The sequence below is a fragment of the Taeniopygia guttata genome, chromosome 9 (genome assembly GCF_048771995.1).
Source record: "Taeniopygia guttata chromosome 9, bTaeGut7.mat, whole genome shotgun sequence".
NCBI lineage: Eukaryota > Metazoa > Chordata > Aves > Passeriformes > Estrildidae > Taeniopygia > Taeniopygia guttata.
The window spans coordinates 22,144,065-22,166,801 of record NC_133034.1 but is presented as its reverse complement, the minus strand read 5'-3'; the positions used below and the strand labels follow the sequence as shown (position 1 = coordinate 22,166,801).

Below are 22,737 nucleotides of genomic sequence, written 5' to 3'. Positions count from 1 at the left end.
GATATTTAGCATTTGTTATCAGAGTGAATATTCTATACACAGCACTAATTCAAGTCACTGCTCACAAGTGCAACTTTAAACTAGTTGGGTGTTTTTTCCCATGTTAAACTCCTTTTCTCAACATGAAATACCAGTCTCAGGTTACTGAAGATCACAACATTAAAAAAAAGACTCTACATGGGTTGGAGTGTCCCAAGCAACTGAGGGCCTTTTCCACTGAAGAACACTGTGGAAATAAAGGTTCCTCCAAAGATGTTCTGGATGTGTGCTGAGCAGAATTAGCCATTTATGTCTGGCTCTATGGCAGCTCTGTTAGACGGATAAATGTCTTCCAACAACATCCATGAGAGCACTCATTATCAGTTGTTTATTGAAGCTTCTTTCCCCCAGCCATGGTTTTAATGGGGTTTTTTAATACATTTGTGCTCTCAATCCAGCAGTCTCTCCATCGGTCTCAAGAGCCTTTCAGACACACTTGAATTTGTGCTCCACCTTCCATTCCTGATGTCAATTATTCCTCAAGTAAGCTTATTTTTTGGCATTTTTACATTTTCCCTTTTTAAAAGAACACTATTATAGAGATATGAAATTACTGTGAAGAACTTTTCTACCTAGACAACAGCAAGTAATTTCATATTCTCTTGTGTGTTCAGATTTAAATTCCATAAAGAATAGATAGCCTAATTTCCTGATGGATTTACAAATGTGTACAAGGCTAATGGAAAGGAAACATGGAAGGAAGTATCAACATCCAAACCTGAATTAATTTGGATTATTACTGTGTGAAGGTTGTAACATTCAAGGTTGGAAAAAGTTAGCTTTTCATGAAGAATAAAGCACAATTTTTTCCTTAATGATTTGTTAAACAGACCTCATGCAACAATCAGCTCTGACATCATAATAAAGGATTTCTTATTGAAGTGCCAACAACAGATAAAACATCTCTAAGTCAAGTATTGAGTATTCTGGGAAAGGCATCATGGCATGTCTGATTTAAGACCTGAACATTGCGCTTGTCAGGCCATACCATTTACAAAGAGTCTTGAGCGATCAGGAGATGCTCTTACATTTAGGAACAAAACTGGTCCTATTGAAATAGGAAACTGGATGTTTGCTGTTGCCAGCTTTTTTCCTTTAAGCAATTTCCGTGCAACTTCTTAAATACTTTTTATCAAAGTCATTTTTGGAAAAGCAGAGCATGGAAGTTGAAGGTATTGCAGTTCCCACATCCATGCACATCTGGGTATATTCTTAAGCACTTTTGCAATTGCTTGTTGTGCAATTACGTGGCTAAAAAGAAAGGGTGGAGAGCAGGTGAAAGGTCATTCATCTTGCAACTGAAGACAGAAAGGAGAACAATTCTGCTCAGCTTAAGCTGTTCTGTCTCTTCCTCCAGAAGAAGCAGCTAACAGTGCAAGTGTCCTGGACATTGACTTTTCCAAAAGGCTCCAGAGGAAAAGCCTGACAAGGATACAAGTCCATTTCAGCTACAGACTGTGCAGAAAGCTGTAAATGAAAACAGATGTCCCTAATGTTCATGGAAAAGTGACAAATCACCATCTGCTACAGCATGGTCTAGAGATGACCTGCACAGACAGCACCAAGTAGATATATAATATAAAATGCCATAAAGAAAATAATCTATATTATTTCCTGCATTAATCCATCTTGGAAGTATATGATAAAATATTTTTTCAAGAGAATGACTTGAGAATATACTGAAAAGAATAAACCCCAAAATTACCCAAAACCCAAATGCAGCAACATAGAAATAAAAATTCTGGCAGGTTGTGAATTTAACTTTAAATATCTATTGAACTTCTTTAAAAAAAAAGTATTTGAGAAACTAAGCGTTCATATGGAAAGGAATGAGTAGTAGTAATAAATTTTCATTACATATAAATAAATATAAGTTTGTTTAAAATCAAAGATCACCTTGTTTTTCGATTACAAAAACTAAACCAGATCCAGCACCCAGTGAAATATTGTAAAAGTAATGGCTCCAAAACAGAAACCACATTTTAAGAATAAAATTTTTGGTTTCATACTTGCAAGTGAATTGTGCTTATGTGGCACTTAAATTACTCTAGCACAGGAATTATCATTTATTGAGAGCCTAGGATTAGTTATTGAATTAACTAGAGCCTCGAATCCATACAAACAGTAACTGAAAACAGCAGTGACAGAGCTACACTCCGTAACACAGCTCAAGTACAGAAACAGCAATAACCACATCCCAAACCTATGGAGCTTTGCTTGTTTCTACAGCCATCACTGCAGGTTCCCAAGAAGCAGGCAGTGTTACTGAATTGCAATAAACTATCAGAAGAAAGGTACTTCAAGGATGACTTTTGCCATTTTAAACATCTCTTATGCAATTCTTTGCCTGAACTACTAAAAAAGACTATCTGTCTAAAAAATGCATGTGTATGACTTAGCAGTGAAGGTATATTCCTTATAGGTTAACATTCTAACGGGATTCTCAAAAAAATGGTATAGCATTCAAAAAAAAGTAGAAAATTAGGAACAAACACAGCTTGGGCTTTAATAGGTAAGCAACAAAAATTCTGGTATGACTGCTAACTGTGGAGATCTGCCTTGTTATCTGTAGGGGTTACAGTGTCTGATCAGATAAAATGGAATCCTTGGGAAAAGGTGGGGAGTGAAGCTTTAAAGGTTATGATAGTTAGCAAATGATAAATGCCAAATAATCTGAAGATGACATAAAGGTAACAGTGAATATTGATCTAAAAGAAAGGTAACAGTGAATATTGATCTAAAAGAAAGGTTTGTGAACAAGGAAAAATCATATTATTTTTTCTGAGAATAAACTGAGACTAGCAGCATGCAGAGTTTCTAGGCAGAAGATCTCTGAGCAAAGCTATGCAAAACAAATTTTAACTTTATAGCAGAAACTTGCTTATTCTTTTTTAATGACTTGTATCATGAGAGGTCTTCCAAACTTTTCAGTTGTATCAAGGGAAGTAACACTGCTCTTGCTTTTTCTACTGAATAAGCAGCAAGGGAGGAAGAAAGAGAAGAAGGAAGTGAGAAAGGAAGAGAAGAAAGCAGTGTAACACGGAGGAAGTGTGTCTGATCTCTCTACTGACCTCTTGAGAGAAGTCAGACTGAAGGAAGGAACAGCTCTAATCTCCATCAGCTGGGATGCAACAGCAGAAGTGGGACTAGTTCTATCAACATGGGATTTGTGCTGAAGGAACAAGCAAGAGGAAACAAATCACATTCCAGTCTCTGTCACCAGCTAACACTGCTGCTGCTGTTACTACATCACCTCCTCATCACAGTGCTGCTATAAAGCAAGGAACTTCATTGTTAAAAACAACAGAACAAGTTATTGCCCCTTCCATACCAGGCAGAGAATGTATAAAAGCCCAAACTTCATCGACAGTCCATACTGAGGGGTCAGTTTGCACCACGGGTAGGAGGTCGATGCTCTCCGGCATTTTCCGCATCCTCAGCTCCCGGAGCTCCCGCTCCCTCTCCCTCTCACTCTGCCTCCGGAGCCGCGTGGTCATGGCCGTGGGAACAGCATCTTCATGAGGAGCCAGATCTTCTTCTGCAGATGGATAAGTAATTGGAAGCTGGAAAACGTAGTAACTACAGTATTAGGCTTTATTTGCAATTCCCAAAGCAGTGCCATAGTTTTAAGCAAATATTCCACAGACCTGTCTAAGAAAATGATCTCGTGACGCCCCCTCAGGGCCACTCGGCCGACGCCCGCGTCGCCCAAGACTTTGGCTATCTGACTTCCGATTCCAACGACTGGTCTTGTCTGATGGAAACAGCCCAAATTTCTTAGTGCAACTAAGGCTGTGCCTAAAGAAGTAAGATATATTCGATAATGCACTAGGAGTTTTTTGGACTGAATTCAATCAAGTAACCATAAAATCACAGTGTTGTAGAAATGCTGCTTAATTACAACAACAGCTGTCACAGAAATACAAGAGAAAGGTATCTCAGAGGCTATTTCATCAAAACCCTCATCTCATTGTGGGATCAAAGACATCCAGATTACCCCTGGAAGATGTTTCTCCTTCCCATTCTTAGAAATACCTTTGCATTTTATTGCATAGTACGGTTCTGCTCTGAAATGTCCACTAAAAACCTAAAATCACATTATATTTTCTGGCTCCATTTTCTCTTCCTAGCTGATACCCAGTCAGAGGAGGATACAGGCAAAAATCCCATGTTAAGATAAAAAGACTAAATCTCTTTGAGATTATTTTGCTGGTGGTGTCCAAAGAAGTATCAAATCAAAAATATATATTCCCACTATCTAAATGGGAACACAGCAGACATATGAGAAAGGTCATGCCCAGACACACTGATGCCAAAAAGGAGCTAAGTGGCAACTAGAAATGGGAAACTATTCCCCGTTTCTAAAACTTATGGTATTAAACATCAACTTTCCAGTTGTTATAATGGAAGATTTTGCGTTCAGAGGTGGACTGTGAATTCTTGTTCTCTCAGCCAGGAGAGATTAAACCATTAGCCAAATAATGATAAACAATAATTACATAGAGTTACCTTTTGGCACAGGATGTGGAGCAGAATCTTTTTGACCGCAGAAACTTATTGGGATATCCCATTTTCCCACAAAATTCACACTTCAGAAGATCGTTTTCAATTTCCTCCAGTCCCTCTATAGAAGGAATGATGAATAAAGTCAGTTTCAATGACACAAAATTATGTTCACATCTCTCACCTCAAGCAGGCAAAAGATCTTCAAATATTTAACGCATTCAATTAAGTACTTTGATTAATAGACAATTATGCAAAGCTAAGCAAGTATAGATTTCATTCTGCCTAGAAAAGATCTTGAGCAGACTGAACCTTAATGAACCTTCAATTGAGTTGTTCAATGAACTTAATCAGTTTTTTGTTGCATTTCAAGCCATCCATGAGAAGGTCTGGCCTCAAACATAGCAAGCAATTAAAAAAGAAGGGTTACATTCCTCATAAATTGCTTCATAGAGTTCATTACGAGAATCAGGCCTTCCATAGTATAAATGCAAACTCTCCTGTAATGACATCATGAATTAACCTTTTAAAGTACTTTGAAGAAGCAGCTGCTACCACCAAAGGGACTTGGGAAAGTGAAGAAAACATTGAATCTTGAATATATATAACATTCAATCTAGGAAAAAGATAATCTGCATGTAACAAAAAAAAGGATTATGACATCTGCTGATTTACAGCTTATTGTTACACAGCATTTTTCTCTTATTGGTGAGGTGAGATGACCCTTTTCCTTCTCTACAAAAAGCACCAGTGCAGCAAAGAGCTGGAAATACTGAGAAGGGTATTTGAAGGATGTTTCTGCCACACACACAGTCATACTCTGATTTACTATCAGAAAATCTCTCCTACTCATGTGAGGTGGATGTGGACGTGTCTCCATGTTGGATGTTTCCTACCAGCTCATCTAATGAGTAGCTACAAATTCTCTACATAAACCTAACACCAGCTGTAAGGAGCTAAACCAAAACTAAACCCAAAACTATGAGTGTTTGGATAACTCCATAAAACAGACAAGCTGTCTGAAATCTGAGAAACAGCATGGTGTTCATACTGAAATGAAAACTGAATTAACATCTAATTAAACAAATTATGGACAAAATAACTGCTGCAAAGAGTTTTGATATGGAAGGAATAGAGCTATTTTAAGAGAATGAAAGAAAGACTTGCATTAAGACTAAATTTAAGCAGTTCACCAAAAACAGCTCTGGTGCAATAAGGATACAAGCTGTGGGAAAGAAAACCCAGGGGTGGCTAAAAAATTCTGAACTTTCAAATCTTAGACGAATTTATACAAGTTATTCCGTGTGCTCACAGAATAACTTGTTTTTTCTGGGCCAGGCCACAGTTTGATTCCCATTTCATAGCATACAGAACTGGAGGGGGGAAATGGGCATTTAAACAAAAACTACAAACCTTCTGCAATCATATCCTCTATCTCTGTGTCTGATGAATTGTCTGCATGTTTTGTGTTCTGCAAATCTGACTCAACACACACCACACTCATGATCTGACCCTCCACCAGCAATCTCTTCTCTGCAGGCTGTTCCACCAGCAAAGATGAACGACTGACCTAGTGCAATAAAAGAAAAGCAACAGTGAGTAATTAACGTTATTCACAACAGTGAATAATTAAAAATACTATTTGTGACTTAACAGTTGTAATGAGAAGATGATCAGTTTCTACTTCATATCAATGAAGTGTAATTACATTGTGCCAAAGCTTATTTCTCAAGCAAATTAAGACTCACTCCTGCTCTGCAGTTTGCAATTATATTTTACAAAGGGAGAAACACATTATATTTACAGAAATGAAGGAATGTGAAAATGAGACACATATTACATTAGAAAGATAGGCTTTAAATTGCCAGTTTGTGATTTGAAACTGCCAACGGTACTTCTTACCAGACACAGCACTAATTACACCTAGCCCAGTTAAGAGCTTGCCAGTGCTTGAAACAACAAATTCTAGCATTTTAGAATTTTAACAGACTCAGCTCTGAGGTTCAAATTAAGGTATCACTAAAATAGAGGGATCTAGGAGGTAGACAAATATAAAAAAGTTATTCCAAATGGCAGCCTAAACCCACTCTCTGTAGTTATCTCCAGATATAGCCTGCGACTCAAGTCACCAATCAGTGGAGAAAAGGTCAAAACCAACATCTGAAACATAACTCAAGATCTAAGTATCAAGCAGCCACAAATAACATCATTCTTACAGAGAGTTAATTTCAAAGATTACTAGTAAAAAATTCCTAGCAACTTTTAGACTTACAGGAAATGGCTCCAACCCCTCCTGAATCACAAAGCCTTCGATGACATGGGTCAGGATCTGGGGTTTAACAATAGCCTGTGGAGGTTTATTTTCTAGGCTGGGAATGCTATTGGGCATGGATGTGCTGCTGCTCCTTGTCGTTGCTGCTGGAAGCAAAAGAGGTGGTGGTGGAATAGAGGCATGGGAAGGATCAGATGGAGATTTAATTACTGAGGCACTGACTGATGATGTCACTGAAGGCAGTCCCCCATGTTCTGCAAGAAATAACAAAATATTTTATGTTTTATCACTTATGTCCAACCACTGGCTCAGAATCAGGAATTAAGAGGTGATGAATCGCCAAGACTCATCTCTGCACCCATCAACCCCTAACACAGACTCTTCCCTAGGCTTTATAGATTCCACTTTTAAAACAAGATGGCTTATCTCACAGACTATTCCACAAACACACCCTCCTCATGTAAACATTTTCCTTTACTCAGTACCCGCTAACTACAAACATAGCTGGCTAATAATTACTTACACAAATCACAAAACCAAAAGCTATCTTAGTCTGGCATTTGTCCTCACCTGACAAAGGATCTTCTGAATTAAGAGCCTCTCCATTACCCAAGGTTATGGCTGGTGGGGACAAGGTGGGTGGTGTAGGTGTTCTTGCCATGTGGACACAATCTGAGTCCTCGGGCATCTCCTCTTCACACACATTCTCCACTTGGTAAATCTGCATCCAACAAACTATTGCTTTAGAGAGATTTCCATTCTATCTTAACACCTTAAAAGAGTTGCATAAATACAGTCTTAAAAATAAATTACCAGATCAAACATGCTAATCTTTTAATAAAATACTAGTTCCCAAAATGCATACCAAACAATGAACTCTGAGGACATCACAATATCTATGACAGTAAAATGAAAGTATTTTGTTACAAACAGCAATACATAAAGAAGTACAGTTCTCCAATCAAACAGAGCAGAGAACTTGACTTTTTAAGTATCTTATGTGTATAGTTTACTGCTATTTTTATTTACACATACATTTGATGTTATTTAAGTGCATCTGAAAAATGCAAGTTTAATGACCAGTCTGCAAATTGTTCTATCTTATACAGCAATGTAATCAAGCTGAGTATTTCAGAAGAGTACACCAAGGCTATCAAGCAGTAGAGGTTATAAGATTTTAAGGTCTTTCCCTCAAAAGTATTGAAATAAATTTACATAAATTCCTGACAGTCAGTTTAGCAGATTAAAATGTAAAACACCACCCTGTCAAAAGCAAACCATTTTCATGATGCCTGGCTGATATTCTTGACTGATAATCCATTACAAAAAGCCAACAAAACCACTCCAAACCAAAATATGAATCAGAAGGAAAAAGTCTATTATTTTCTTAAAACTCGGTTCTGTAATCAATAGGTTTCTTGTCCTCTGTCTAGCACCTGATGTAGGTTGCTTTGAAGTCAATGAACCTGACTCACAGCTCTGGAGGAGCCCAGGGAAAGAATAAAGGATGCAATGTTATCACTCACCACTGGAGTTTCAATCGGAACTGAGGGCTGCACCTGCAGATTTACTGCGACCGTCTGTGGCGGTGGAAGAGTTTGAAACGGCAGCTGGACCAAAGCCTCTGCAGCAGGAAGTTCTTCCTCAGAAACCAAAGTGTTTTGAACCAAAACCTGGCCCTGGGACAGAATTTCAGGCTGCACTTGTAACGACTGCACAGACTGCAAGGGCAGCGGTTGAATCTGGGTTGAGGATGCCGAGAGCTGAGGCGGAGCTGCCAGAGGGATGGGAGCGGATTGCAGGGCTGGATACTGCTGGTGCGGCGTGGAGGACACGAGCTGCTGGCCCGGGGAAACCAAGGGGGGCGGCTCCACGGCCCCGATGTGCACGGCGGGCGAGGGCGGCAGCGGCAGGTGCTGCGGGAGGCTGAGCGGCTGCGACGGCCGCACCGGGCTGGCGGCAGCCGCCTGCGGAGCGGCCGGCTCGGGCTGCAGAGCCGCCGGCACCAGGGAGCTGGCCTGGGACTGGATAAGGGCTTGAGGGTGAATAATGATGGTGGGTGACTGACTCGGGGAGTGGGACGGCGGAGGGGACACCACCACTGACTGCTGAGCTGACTGGGACGGGGTAGGAGAGAGCGTGAGAGGCGGAGGATGGACGTGGAGAGGGGAGCAGTGGGGCGGGACGCTGCTGGGAGCCGGAGGCAGCGCATGGCTGGGGACGGGCAGACAGTGCTGGGACGGAGGCGGCTCCTGGCCCGGAGGAGTCTGGAGCGCAATCGGCTGGACTTGATGCTGCTGCTGCAGGATCAGCTGATGATGGGAAATCTTTGGAGGTGGTGAATGAAGTGGGATCTGCTGATGTTTTACTAGAGAATGAGGTTGCAATGGGGAATATGAAGCTGTGAGGGAAGGGAAAAAAAGTGACAATTAATATTGATTTCTTCAAGTTCTCAAAATATTGTAAAATACCTCAAAAATGCTCACTTTAAAGATCAGCACAATATCTTTACCACTTCAAATATTTGTTTAAAAATTTCTTCTTTGACAACACACAGAACACAAGAACAATTTATTAGGGGTGTATATCAATTTCCAAAGCAAAATGCAGCAATGAACAAATGAATATGACCATGCTTTTTACATATAGGTACTTTCTATAAAGAAGTAGCTAAACTTATATTTTTGCTGCTAGGTCTAAGATTATTGCTGATCCAGCCTTATTTAAGAATTGCACACAACTTTAAATGGATTTAACCTTTGCTTTGAAACAGACCGGAAGAGAAATTATAAGTACAACAGGATTTGCTGATAACTGTTAAGTCAAACTTCAGATAATACTATGCTAAGAGACTAACAAAATTCCAAGAGTTTAGTATAAATTTACCATTGAAAGCATTTGCCTGAACTTGAACACAGCAACTGAAGGCACAAACCTAAAAATAGTGCAGCTTCCAGAGAAATCATCACCTTTAAGTGAACCAGTGACTCACCAGCCATTTCTTACAGCACACACACATTTTCCTCCACATGCAAACCTCTTCTTGCTTTGTTTTGTCCACTTGAGAAACAAGTAATTTATGTAGATTTTTTGATTTGTTCTGCTACTAAGTACGGGGTTTTTTTTCCTACCAGTGTGAGTTCTGAGAGCATTAGAGTTCAATACCTCCAGAATGTCTGCTCCAAGTCTCCCTCTTTCTCTAAAAGCTGTCATTGAGCCAAGCTACATTCCACAGAATTCAGACCAATTGTCTAGACTACCATCACTTTTTCAAAATAAGAAAGCTAAGGTGCAAATACAATGCATGCAGTGAAGTGCCTCTCTAACCAAGTACGGGTTATTTTGATTTATCTTGATAGAAAATACTAAAATTTTAGCACTGTTACCTGTGGGGTTATAAAAGTACTCGATATAAGAACATTCTCATGACACAGACAACAGAGAAAAAAGAAACAAACCACAATTAAACTTGATTTAGATGGGAGCAAGACGCTTGAGGTAGTTTCAACCCACATTTTGCTGCCTAGAGATGGGATGGCATGTCCCAAGAATGAATATACAGTGAGACACTAGGAATGAGAATCATTTGTGCTGTGACTCTACAGCGAATTGCAGCTGCTATATTGTGCTTGTATTATGATTTAAGAACACTCCTGCTTCTGCTTAATCAAAATCCTGTGCAACATCTAAGACCAACAAATAAGTGAATTTACTAATAAAATCTGAACTCTGTTCGTGTAGAATATCTGCCATAACATGGTCAGAGAACACTGAACCCTGACAGAACTGCGATCTACAATCAGTTTCCTGTAGCTCCACACTGGTCCCACCTGGTGTGATTAAGTGGTGGATGCTGGATGTCCGTGTGGCCGGCGTGCTCCGGCACTCGGCAGCGGGGCTCTCGCCTTTCCTGTTGCTTTCCGAGGGCTCGGGCTGGCTGCCCTTGGAGCTGCTGACAGCCTTGCTGGAGCACAGGGACTGAGTTTGACTGCTGCTCTTTGGTGGGCCATTCTGTGAACTTGACAACACACCCAGCTTCTGACTGCGCAACGTCAAGTTCTGAACCTGGGAAATGGGTAAAACATGAAAAGACTCAAACTCTATAAATAGCTATGATACATATCAGACAAAATCAGCGAAAAAAATTACATTTTGTAATGCTTCTCATCCCATGTGATCACAAGAAGCTAAAAATCTGCATATCAAAGTATCTTTAAAGCCATAACATTTAGAGAAAGATAGAGATCTTTATTACTTTAGTGATAAATACAGAAGTCTTTTTTCCCTTGTTGGATTTTTAAAAGAAGTGAAAATTGTTAATTAATTTGAATTAAAACTTTTATTTTTCTCTTTTATTGTGCCTTCAAAGTAAGTGACACAAGACATCCTAAGCAAAGGCAATTTTACTTTCACAGACACTGCAGAAGTGCAGTGGTTTGTGAGCTTCCAGACACCACCATAAACCAGAGCCTTGGGTGGTCACTGGGACCAGAGTCTTCTCTATTGTCTATAGCCTAACAAAACTGAGACCTTTGTTTCTATATGAACCTCCAAATTAACCAATATTAACCTCCCTTCTCATCATGACACCACCAGTATAACATGAAACAGAAGGTTTGCTTTCAGCAATGTACATCAGTCAGGGATCATTTTCACTGAAGTCTGTTAGCACATCCAGATTCTGCACATAACTACCCCAGATCTCCAATCCTAATGAAAATTTCATTTTCAAGGATAATACCTACCCTTGTAGCACTAATTTACATCATTTTTTACATGAAAAAGAGGACTAATTATTATCACCATTCCCTCTTTTGATTACATAATACTATACACACTCAACAGTTAGTACCTGTGCAATGAACAGGCAGTTTACATTTCACTTCTCACTGCTCTGTGTGTCACCACAGGGCACATTCAAACCCATACAATTGTGCTTGCTTCCTCACTGGAATGCAGAATGAATTTACTGCCATCCTGCCCCAGTGAGGACAAATCCTTCAGCACACCTTCACAGGTAAGGTGACTCAGCTGGAGTTTGGCAGAGCCACCCCAGCAGCTCATCTGCTTTCTGGTCTGGGGTGACAGTAAAGCAAGAAAAACCAAAGCACAACATTTCCTTACTTTTCATTTTTGTCCCACTCAACAGGGCCTTCAATAAGTTTAGACAAGCTCACCTGAGTAGCTGCAGACTGACAGGAAGATGAGGAGGATGAGGAGACTACAGGAATGTCAGACTGGACAGCAGCCACAGTGGTCGCAGGAGTAAAAATAAGCTGTTAAGCAAGAAAAAAAAAAATACATGGTAACAGACTGAAAATTTTTACTATCTGTGAAAGAAATGCAGTATCTTAAAGAGATACCATACTTACACATATTGATGTACAGCTTCTAAGATTTACTTTTTTACTTTTAGATTAATTTATTTAAAGAACTATTTATCATGGTAATTTTAGTAAACAAAGAAAATTATAGAGAATAGAAACAAAGAAAACTAAAGAGAATAATGTAAACCAAATATTATACTGGTTCTGCATGTTGAGAAAAATCTTTGAGGTAGAAAAACACAGCTATGAACTTTTATACAAGCACATAAGAAGACTTTCCCTTCGATACTACAAATTAGTGAGGAAAAAAAAAAAGACAACAGAGCAGCCCAATATCTACTATATTCAAGCAAGAGAGCTTAGATCTTCCAACAGGGAGAGACCAAAGCCAAACTTGGCAAGGACTGTAATCAAAACTTACCATCTGAGCTCGTAGATACATTTGAGCCTGGCTGGCACTCAGGGTGGGAGAGGTGCTGCCCAGCAACATCGTCTGTTGGGTGATGCTGCTGCTGGTGGTGTTGGAGGTCTGAGAACGGCTTATTATCTGTGCAGGTGTAGGAGAGGTGGAGAGGTTAATCTAAGGAAACAAAAACATTGCTTCTGTCATGGAAATTCCATCACCCTAGGGTCTAAAGCCAGAAAGCCCTCGACAAAAATGGCAGGGGCAGTTGGAATATCTGGACTGTGAAGATATCAAAAATATATTGAGCCAATCATCACAAAATTGGATTCTGGCAAGATTGTACATTTTTATCCTTAAACTGCAAGCAACCACTTTGCAGTAACTAATAATAAGCAGTTACGAGTATAAACAATGATATGAAGTCTGAAAAATACGTCTCATAGAAATAAACATTTACTGAATATGTAGAATGAGATTTCAATATTTTAAGAAAAAACACCTGAAGTTTAAATTTAAGACCTTTAAATGTTTATATTAACTGCCTTGACTGGTATCGTCTACTATGCAACCTGATCAGGACGCTTCTTTGTGCCCCTACTTACGGATTTTCAATCCTCATTTCACATACACACACTGAAAAACTACTGAAGACCAAGACTTTTTCCAATTTCACATTAAATGCTCAAGAACCACTCTTTAGCATCTTCTTTAAAAAAGAAGCTGTTGTATCTTTGCTTTTTCTTTTTTTCTCTAACCAGTCTAACAGAGTTAAGTGCCCAGCTCTTTTTCATCACTTACTTAAAGGATTTCCTTGAAAAACCCCAGCCCAATTATTTTGTTAGTTTAACATCAGACATCTTAATAGAATTTCCCTCTGAAATTTAATGAATAAATGCTTTTACTTTTAACAACTGTAAGCCAAGCCAAGCTATGAGAGCTCAAAAAAATACACAGTTAAATCACTGAAGCTATGCACTGGAGTCATGAACAGCTTGAGGGTATGATTAATAAGCAGGATGTCTGCAGGACTAACAAATCCTACTTCAGACAGCCGTAAAACTGTACAGAAGATACTGTGCATGTCTGACAATGGCACTTAAAGGAATACAGCATGAACTGAACATAGAGCTGCTCATAACTGAAATCGGAGCACATGCCTAGCATATGGGAAGTGAAACTGCAAAAAAGATGAATGATAAAAGATGATAATCAATAAAAGAATGAATGCTATAAACATTTAATCAGTTTCATAAATATGTGAGCACTGACTTGGATTCTTTAGATTTTGTGCTATTTAATCCCTGATACATAGTTATGATTTTCACCTACAGTAGTGCCCTGAATAAAGAAACTAAGGTAGAAAATCCAGTACGAAATCATGCAGAGATGAGAGCTCAGGGAGTGATTTCTGCAGGAGTTTGAATAGCCACTGGTGCTTGTGGAGTGAGCAGCTGCCCCTCAGAGCATCAAGAGGGGTCTGGGAATTGGGAAGCCAACACTGGCCACCAACAATCACAGATGGCATCCAGACCTTACTACAGAGCCATCATACTGCTCACTGTGTCTGTAGTATTAATTTTAACAATACAAACTGAAATGCTGTTAATATTTTCTGGTTTTCCCTGTAGCCATATAACAACCAAGCAGGGTTGGGAATGGAGGGAGGGCTTGGTGCAGTTACGTACCGAGGTCTGCGACATGCTTGACTGCTGAGTGACACTCCCAGTGGGGGAAGTACATTGCCTCCCACCTGACAGGCTTGCCTAAATAGCAAGAATATGTGTCAAATAGTGAAATCAGAAAGTGCTTAAGTGATGTTCATTTTATTGCACAAACCATCAGAAACAGCTCTCTCTACCTTTACCTTTCTCTGAGCTAACAGTAAGGTGCTTTATTCACTGGAAATAGTTTTCAGCAAAGTGCACTCTGCACTATGGAATGCTATCTGCAAGTTGCTAAGTTCCTTGAAGTCCTACCAAATTTCAGGCATGTAATTCTTTCAGCTCAAGACCTGAAGAAAAATGATCAGAGGTAAAGTCTGCCAAACTGATAATGATGGAGCTAAGAGATCACCTCACCACCTATGGTGCTCAGAACTTAAAATGCAGTATCATAAAAAACTGTCATTATTAAAACTCATGTAATAATTTTCTTGTGATTAGAATCTTCTAAAATATATAAATGCTGTACAGAGCAGCCTCATATTCTGGAATGGTAACTTATGTATGCACATCAAGTGTGTGTCACAGGATGCTATTCCAGCCCTTAAGATGAATATCAGGGACAGTGATTTAGGCTCCTGTATGAACAGAACCAAAACTTCTCAGCCTTTCCCAACCTGATTTTCTTTGCTCTGTTTCAGTTACTGCATATCCACATAGAAATCCATCACAACAAAAAAAATTACCACAGAAATATTACCACAATCTAATAAAAAAAAGGTATAGAAGAAAAAGCCAGGAGCAAAAATGAGTCAGTTCTGACACCAAACAGCCATATCCCTGAGGTCCATAACGCCATTTAACATTTCCCTGTGTAAAATCATTAACAACCACCTCTCTCTGCAAGACCTTATTCTCAATCCAAGGCAAACTGAGGTCAAAGGATATCTTGCCACTGCTTTAATTCAAAATGGGTCTCCTCCAGTGATCACTGATGTTAAAAGCTGTGTTTCATATATGAGATGTCATTTACCTCCTACATTTTCACACTCAGGGTTAAAATCTAATTTTGCCATTACTTATAATGCAGCCAGATGTGAGGCAAAACACACTAAGATGCCAGATGTTTATTATTTTTTATTTCACTAAGATACAATGCCATTCATTGCTTCCCCCACCAACTTTTAGAGAAAATCATGGGATGAAGATTGAAGTTGTCTATTTTTAATATTAATTTTATTACTGCTTGATGGTTTACACGATGCATTATAATGTATGCAATAAAGCATGGAATGGTTGCCTACTGGAGCATCTATACCACTGAACAAAATCCTCCAAACAGTTTGGAGGATGATACAATTTAAAACAACAACATCATTAAAATATAACAGTGAATTATCATGAGGCATTAAGCTCAGGCACTTAAGCTGTTTTTACATTTGACAATGACTGTAGCCCTGCTCTGGACAATTCATGATTCTTTTTCAGCAATCTTCACTCTCACCTGTGGAACAGTTGCCAGACTCTGAAATTGGGTACTGCTTAAGTGCTGCTGCTGCAGAGCAGCAGTCTGCAGCATTAAATGCTGCTGTTGGGCTGCATACATCTGCTGGAGGTACTGAGCAGCTGAGCTAGGAGGACGATGCAAGGCCTGCTGAATAACCTGTGATGAATCAGTAGGTAATTAATTACAATTACAAAGCACGCACCATGCTGACATGATATTTAAATTTACCCTTACGAGGAAATAAAGCCAAATAAATTTTTTCACACCAATTATGTCATACTGAACTTGCCCCCTCACTGTTCTTGACCAAGTCACAGAGTATTGTCAACATCAATATATTCACATTCTCAAGGACAGCCTGACAATACAGCATCATCCCCAACACATCATCCCAGCCTCTCAGCTGCTTGTCAACACATCCTACATCATCTTCTGCTTTTTCAGAGATCAGAGTAGTGTGTGAGAAACCCAATTATCAAACACAACAGAATGGCGTGTACAGAGTTCAAGGAGACCTAATTTAAAGAACAGCAAGAGGGGGCTGGATCCCAAGCAGGACCTACCCACACAAATACTTAGAATCCCTCTAGTCAAAGTTGGTCAAACAAAAAGCTGTATTTTGCAAAAGTGTATGTTAATAATCTGCACCTTCAGCAAATGGTGAACAAACCAAACTTCCTATCACAGCATTTCCCCCTCTCTTATTTGGGATACAGGCCTACCCTGAACTATCCTTAAGTGCTCCGAGACCATCCAGTAAACATCTCCTGAAAACCAGCAAGGCAGCTATTGAGAAAGACAACAGCACTGAAGAATGGACAGTTAATGCTGTGGGAAGTACTGCACAGTGCCTGTGCTCAGAGCTCTGTGCAGGACAGGGAGGAAGCCCCGAGCCCAGTACCTGGACAGCATGTCTGTCAGAGCCGCTGTAGACGGAGATCTGCGGCAGCGGCGTGCGGGAAGTGGAAGTGCTGGTGACGGTCGTGCTGGATGCAGAACATGTCGTTGTGTTGGGTTCATTCTCCATAGCTGTGCAGCGTTTGTCCAGCCTGGCAGGAGTGACACAGAAGCGGTTCACAAACAAGGCCAGAACATCTGATTTTAATGCAAAAGAATGTTTTGCTGAGACAGAAAAATGGACGATTTTCAAAAGGTAAGTTACACAGAATCACGGAATGGTTTGGGTTGGAATGACCTTACAGACCATCTTGGCCCACCTGCTGCCGTGGCAGGGTCACCTTTCAATACACCAGGTTGCTTCAAGCCCCATCCAACCTAGCCTTGAACACTTGCAGAGATGGGGCAGCCATAACCTCTATGGGCAACCTCCACAGGGCCTCACCAACCCTACAGAATTCCTGCTTAATAACTAATGGTGCTATAGTCTAGTTGAGGTGTTAGGGCATAGGTTGGACTGGCTGATCTTGGAGGTCTCTTCCAACCTCCTTATTTTGTGATTCTGTAATCTTAGTTTGTAGAATTTGCTATTACTTGATGCAATCTCTTGAGAGATGTAGTGATAATCTTCTAAGATCCATGAAAAGTAGCAATAAAGAACTAATTTAGGAATACATCCAAGATTTCCAGCCAACTACACAGAACCAGTAGCACCTCCCTCACCCCCACAGCCCAGGACTGAAACTGCTGGCTGACCCTGGACACTGAGCAAAACCTGCTGCTGGCAAAAATTACCAGTGAAATGCTCTGTTTGGAGAGACAGGGAAAGGATACAGGAAAAAATCCTTCTAACAGCAGTACCTCACACAATACAGCAAGAACCAAAGAAAAAACTACCTATTTAAGCACCTCAAATGATACTCCCCAGTCTTATGTGGCTTCCCTCTGTTGCAGAGCACAAAATGTCATCTTTACAAACCTCAATGTATGTTATGGGGGTGTTTACTGCAGTTTCTTTTTCAGTCTTTGTATTATGATTAAAAGGAAATCACATAGTAGCTGTTTATTGCTCTCCAAAGGATGCCAAAAAAAGGGAGGGTTGAGAAGATGTGTTTCTTCCTTACCATAAAGAGGGGCTCAGAGAAATAATCAGAGAGAGCTGCAATGTACTTGAAAAAAAAGCAGCTTTGCCAAGTTCTTAACAAACCGCCCATTGGACGCTGCATCAAATGGGAATATAATCAGGAGTTCAACTCACACAGCTGGAAGCAGAGCAGGACACTGCCAGGCTGCCACCCTCACCTCCCAAAACACGACTGCTCTGCAAGCAGAGGGCTGCACATGGTGCTGCAGCTCCTGGAGACCTGCAACAGCTCAACTCTAACACCCACATGGTCACCTAAAGACCTCTTGCCTACTCTTGTATTGGACACTTGCATGGACTTTGTCATGAAAGAAAATTCCTGGCAATCAAGGACGCTTTGAACGCCAGAGATCCCTGCTACTAGAACTGAAGAAAAAATTTGATTTGTTGTTAAAAATGCAGGTCTGTTGTGCATTACTGATGCCATTTGTATACCTACATCAGGGCACAAGTTAACACACTTGGGTTCCCACTCCAACTGCAATAAACCCAGCATCATTTCTCAAACCACTTTACATTACTTTCACATAATGAAAAGTATCTTTAAAAAAATCCTGTCTCCTTCAGTGGACATTAACAGCATCTCAAAATACTTACAACTTGTCTAGCTAGTTTTTGCAGAGTTATACAACCAGTTAAATTAGCTTGATACATGCCTCATTTCCTTAATTCTCAGACACGGTTTTGGTGTGTTATAAGCGAGATGTGTAACATATCCCACTTAATAACTAATCCATCACAAATTTACTCCATGAGAGTTGTTAATCCTTTCGCTCAAAATTATTTCAAAAATAGTATTGTCATTGTGCAGGTTGTTCTCACAAAGGACATACAATGAAAAAAGGATGTACAGTAAGGAGCTCCTGAATTTTTGCTCATCATCTCCATCTCTCCTCTGACACCACACCTTGTGCAGGCATCAGATGCTACCTTGTAAGAAAATTAATTTTGATAAATGATGAAGACCTTGCAATGATGCTCCCTGAACAATGTTAATTCAAACCAATGTCCATAACTCAAAGTAAGTTTTAGAAAACACACTGATTTGAAACAACCACTACACATTTAAGTGAGCCCAAAATACAAAGCACAACAGAAATCTCTATTGAAAATACGTATTTATTCAAGCAGTAACAGTACAAGACACCATATAACTTCAAGTTACATTGTGCATAAGGTAAATATTCCAAAGTTTTGTTTCTTTGTATTTTTCTTGGTCAAAGCAACAACCTGAAGTAAAAAAAAAAACAACCTGATGTTCTATACCAATTAACAAACCCTTACAGTGGACATACGAATGTCATTATTCATGTTTTGGAAAGTTTCAGTAAATGCCATGGTAATAACAAACCCTGCTGACAACCCATAACCACAACCATCCACAACCATATGGTTTATTCTTTTTTTTTTTTTTTCCAATTCACAACCTCTCCCTGCAACTCCAAATCACAAAAAAAAACCCCAAAACAAACAAACAAACAAAAAAACCAAACGAAATAAAAATTTCTTCCAAGCCTAACCCCTACAGGCATTCCGGTATTTGAGAGAGAGGTGAGAAATAATAATAAATAAGAAATAATGATAACAACGGAGGTGTGCTCTGTGGGAATACACCCCACGGCACGCGGAGCATCGGGCCCGCGCTGAGGGGCCCCGCTCGCCCCTCACCGGCCGCCCCCCGCCCGCCCAGGCCGGGCTGCCCCACCCTCACCCCCGCCTCGCCCAGCCCGGCCCCGCCACCGCCCCCTCAGGAGAGCAAAGGCGGGCGGGCGGGAGGGGCCGGCGGCGGGGCGCGGTCAGGGCGCGGCTTCCCCGCCCCCGCGGCCCGGCCGGGGCCCCGCGGCGGCCGCTGCCCGCGCTCCGCGCGCCCCTCCGGGACACTCGCCTGGGACGCGCCGCTCAGGGCGCCGCCGCCGCCGCCATTTTCTCGCCTCCCTCACGGGGGAGGCGCCGCGCGCGCGCGGGGCGCGGCCGCCGCCGCGCACGTGACGGGGCCCGCCGCCATGTTGGTGAGGGGCCGCGGCTGAGGGAGAGCCGCGGCGGGGCCGGGGCGGTGGAATGTGCGATGTTTTCAGCCCGAATAACCTTCTGTGTGCAACAAAACAGCGAACCTCCTTCTAGAGACTCCGACATTTACCAGCAGTGCATCCATACTAATCAAGTGAGCTTTCCTTTCTGAGGTTCTGCTGGCTGCCACTCACCAGCTCAAAGCACTGTGTGAATATGTGTTAATTACCCCTGGTCTCTCTTGCATCATGCCTTGTTTTTGCACCTGATACATACAAATCTTTGTACTGTAAATACAAGAAGTCTGTATTTGGATGACTTTGGGAGGTGCCTTCAGGCTAAATCCTCTGTGACTCCCACACCTGAGAGTTCAGAAAGTGTCTGGACAATGCATTCAGGCACACACATGGTGTGGCTCTCGGAGATGTTCTGTGGAGTGTTAAAAGTTGGACTAGATGATCCTGATATTTCTTAGGGCATCACCACAGAAGGCAGGCTGGGGGATCCCCATGGAAGGGTCAGGGATGTGAGGGCCACACTGGGGAATCCTGGAATGGACTTCTGGAATTCCATTTGGAATGGAAGGCCATTTGATGGAGACTACACAGAGAGGTGGTGGAGTCCCCATCCCTGGAGGTGTTCAAGGGACAACTGGACGTGACATTCAGTGCTCTGTTCTGGTTGAGGTGGGGATTGGTCAAAATTTGGAACTCAATGATCTTGGAGGTCTTTTCCAGCCTAAATGATTCTTTGGTTCTAAGAAGAGGGGGGATATTGCCAGATACCTAACAGCTAGTTGGGATAGCTAAGTTCTTAGCAAAGAAAAGAGACTCAGCAAGTGTCTATCAAAACTCAAATACCTGCCAAGGCATTAGAGATGAGCTTAAACTGTTGACAGGTGAAACAGTTGCACTGAGCCCACGTGAGATGCCTGTGATAAATAGTGACAATTCCACAAGTCTAACGAGGATGCCTCCTTTCTATAAAATATGACATAATTCAGCAGGAGAAAATGGGAATTTTCATTTGTCAAAAATAAAGGTGTAGGGAGAATGATGACCCATTTTTAAATACTCTTGAAATCCTCTAGGAAAAAGAAAACATCTTAGAAGTCTTGGTCAATATAAGGGTGAGTTCAGATACACTATGGTAGATCCTGTTGTACAAAGGGGATCTAAGACTGTGGATGCTGGTGGAGCAAATAACTTGTTTCTGACTTAAAAAAACGCCAACCACTGCAGGAGAGTCAGGTAGCATGGCAAAAAAATGGTACTTTGTAACCATAATCAAAGTAAACAGCAAATGAGGCTTTAAGTTGTTGTATCACGATCAGGAGGAAGAACCAAGTGTGTTGATTGGAAAGTGCAGACCTCATGTAAGAAAAAGCTGCACTCCATGATGCTCCAGTACAAACACCCAGATGTGATGCTGACTGGAGGAGGCAGTGGGGAAAAGGAATTGTTTTACCAGAACTGAAAAAAACCAAAGGTTCTCATTTTCAAATATCAATCTGTTCAGGAAGTCCTGGGCAGCAAATGTGGGTTGTCAAAAAAGCTATTGATGTTAAAAAGGCAAAGCTGAGAGCAAATACTGCTTGCAGTGATAAGGTGGCTTATAATTTGTAGCTTTAATAAAATACCTTTTTTTAACAACCCTGCTTCATCCCTAGTTGAAACACATCCTTCATGTTATTTTCTTTAAAAATATCTCAGCCATTTGATAAAAGGGAATTAAAGCTTCGCCTGAAATTAACACATTGTGGGCAGTGCACATTGCAGGAAGTCTTCAGAATTCCCACGGAAAACCCTTTGGTCAGCAGTCTTTGTAAGGAACGCATTGCCATTGCCTCTGAACAGCTCCTGTTGCCCCTCAGCTCTGTGCTTGCTGCTGCAGGGCAGTGTGCTGCTTTTGCCATGGATTTGTGCTAAAATCCTGAATTTTCTGTCGCCTCCCTTATTGGGTTGGCAGCGACCACAACAGTGGAGGAGTCATGGTGTGAACAGATTGCCAAGGCGCATCGTTAGATGTGTCTGGTGCTGTTTTTCCTAATGCTGGGATGGGTTCGGTTTACGTAACAGCTCAGGTGCAGAGCCTGGTCCATGGGTGGACAGCATCTGCTTCCTAAGAACTACCACTATGGGCATCTCTGGTTCTTTCAGCTTCAGAACAAGGACAATTGCAGAATGGTTGGGACTGGAAGGGCTACAGATGCCATCCACTTCCAACCCCTTGCCATAGGCAGGGGCACCTTCCACTCGCCCAGGCTGCTCCAAGTCCCGTCCAACCTGGTGGGTCTGGGACATTTCCAGGCATGGGGCAGCCACAGCCTCTCTGGGTAATGTGTGTCAGGGCCTCATCACCGTCACAGGGAAGAATTTCTTCGTAATATCTAATCTAACTGTTCTCGCTTTAAATTTAAAGCCATTCTTTCTTGTCCTGTCACTCCATGCCCTTTCCAAGTCCCTCGCCGACTCTCTTGGAGATACCTTTAGGCACTGGAGAGGGCTCTAAGGTTTCCCTGGAGCCTTGCTGCCTCTAGGCTGAACAACCTCTCAGCCGGTCTCCGGAGCAGAGCTCCGATTCTTGGGCCTCTCCTCTGCCTCCTCTGGACTCGCAACACGTCCTTCTGTGGATGGACCAGACCTTAGAGCAGGACCGCAGCGCGGCAGGCGCTCAGTATGAGCTGGAGAATCAGCCCCATCGGTACTTGGGTAGAACAAGTTTTCCTCCTTGGCTCCCCATCGCGGCAGTCACCCGCGGCTGAGGCGTCCCACAGCCCGGACCCCGCTCCGCTCCCGCCGCGCCGGCGCCGCCCGCAGCCCCGCCATGCTCCGCGCTGGGCCGTACCAACTGTGGGTGCGGGAGCGACACACGCCGCGGTGTCGCCCCCGTTCCCGAGGGGGCCGCGGGAGCGGAGGGACCTGCGTGCGCTCTCGCACCCGCCTGACCGGGAGCGGCCGCTGCGGCGGCTCCG

General features: G+C 41.8%; 1 protein-coding gene across 9 annotated transcripts in view; it reads right to left on the bottom strand.

Annotated features, from left to right (window-relative positions):
* The window catches only part of PHC3 (polyhomeotic homolog 3), a 31,353-nt gene that overhangs the window by 8,166 nt on the left and 450 nt on the right, over positions 1 to 22,737 (bottom strand). Inside the window, exons 1-14 of one of the 9 annotated variants that reach the window (XM_030280613.4) lie at positions 19,642 to 22,716; positions 16,617 to 16,764; positions 15,713 to 15,871; positions 14,233 to 14,310; positions 12,563 to 12,721; positions 11,992 to 12,090; positions 10,645 to 10,879; positions 8,341 to 9,215; positions 7,385 to 7,535; positions 6,815 to 7,068; positions 5,956 to 6,112; positions 4,549 to 4,663; positions 3,687 to 3,837; positions 3,371 to 3,602 (exon numbers count right to left, since the gene is read on the bottom strand). In XM_030280613.4, coding sequence (XP_030136473.4) covers positions 3,371 to 3,602; positions 3,687 to 3,837; positions 4,549 to 4,663; positions 5,956 to 6,112; positions 6,815 to 7,068; positions 7,385 to 7,535; positions 8,341 to 9,215; positions 10,645 to 10,879; positions 11,992 to 12,090; positions 12,563 to 12,721; positions 14,233 to 14,310; positions 15,713 to 15,871; positions 16,617 to 16,742 — 2,791 coding nt within the window. In that variant the 5' untranslated portion in view covers positions 16,743 to 16,764; positions 19,642 to 22,716. Of the gene's footprint in view, positions 1 to 3,370; positions 3,603 to 3,686; positions 3,838 to 4,548; positions 4,664 to 5,955; positions 6,113 to 6,814; positions 7,069 to 7,384; positions 7,536 to 8,340; positions 9,216 to 10,644; positions 10,880 to 11,991; positions 12,091 to 12,562; positions 12,722 to 14,232; positions 14,311 to 15,712; positions 15,872 to 16,616; positions 16,765 to 19,641; positions 22,717 to 22,737 lie in introns of those variants that run through there. The other 8 variants (XM_030280611.4, XM_030280612.4, XM_072933588.1 and 5 more) reach the window with 8 other exon arrangements.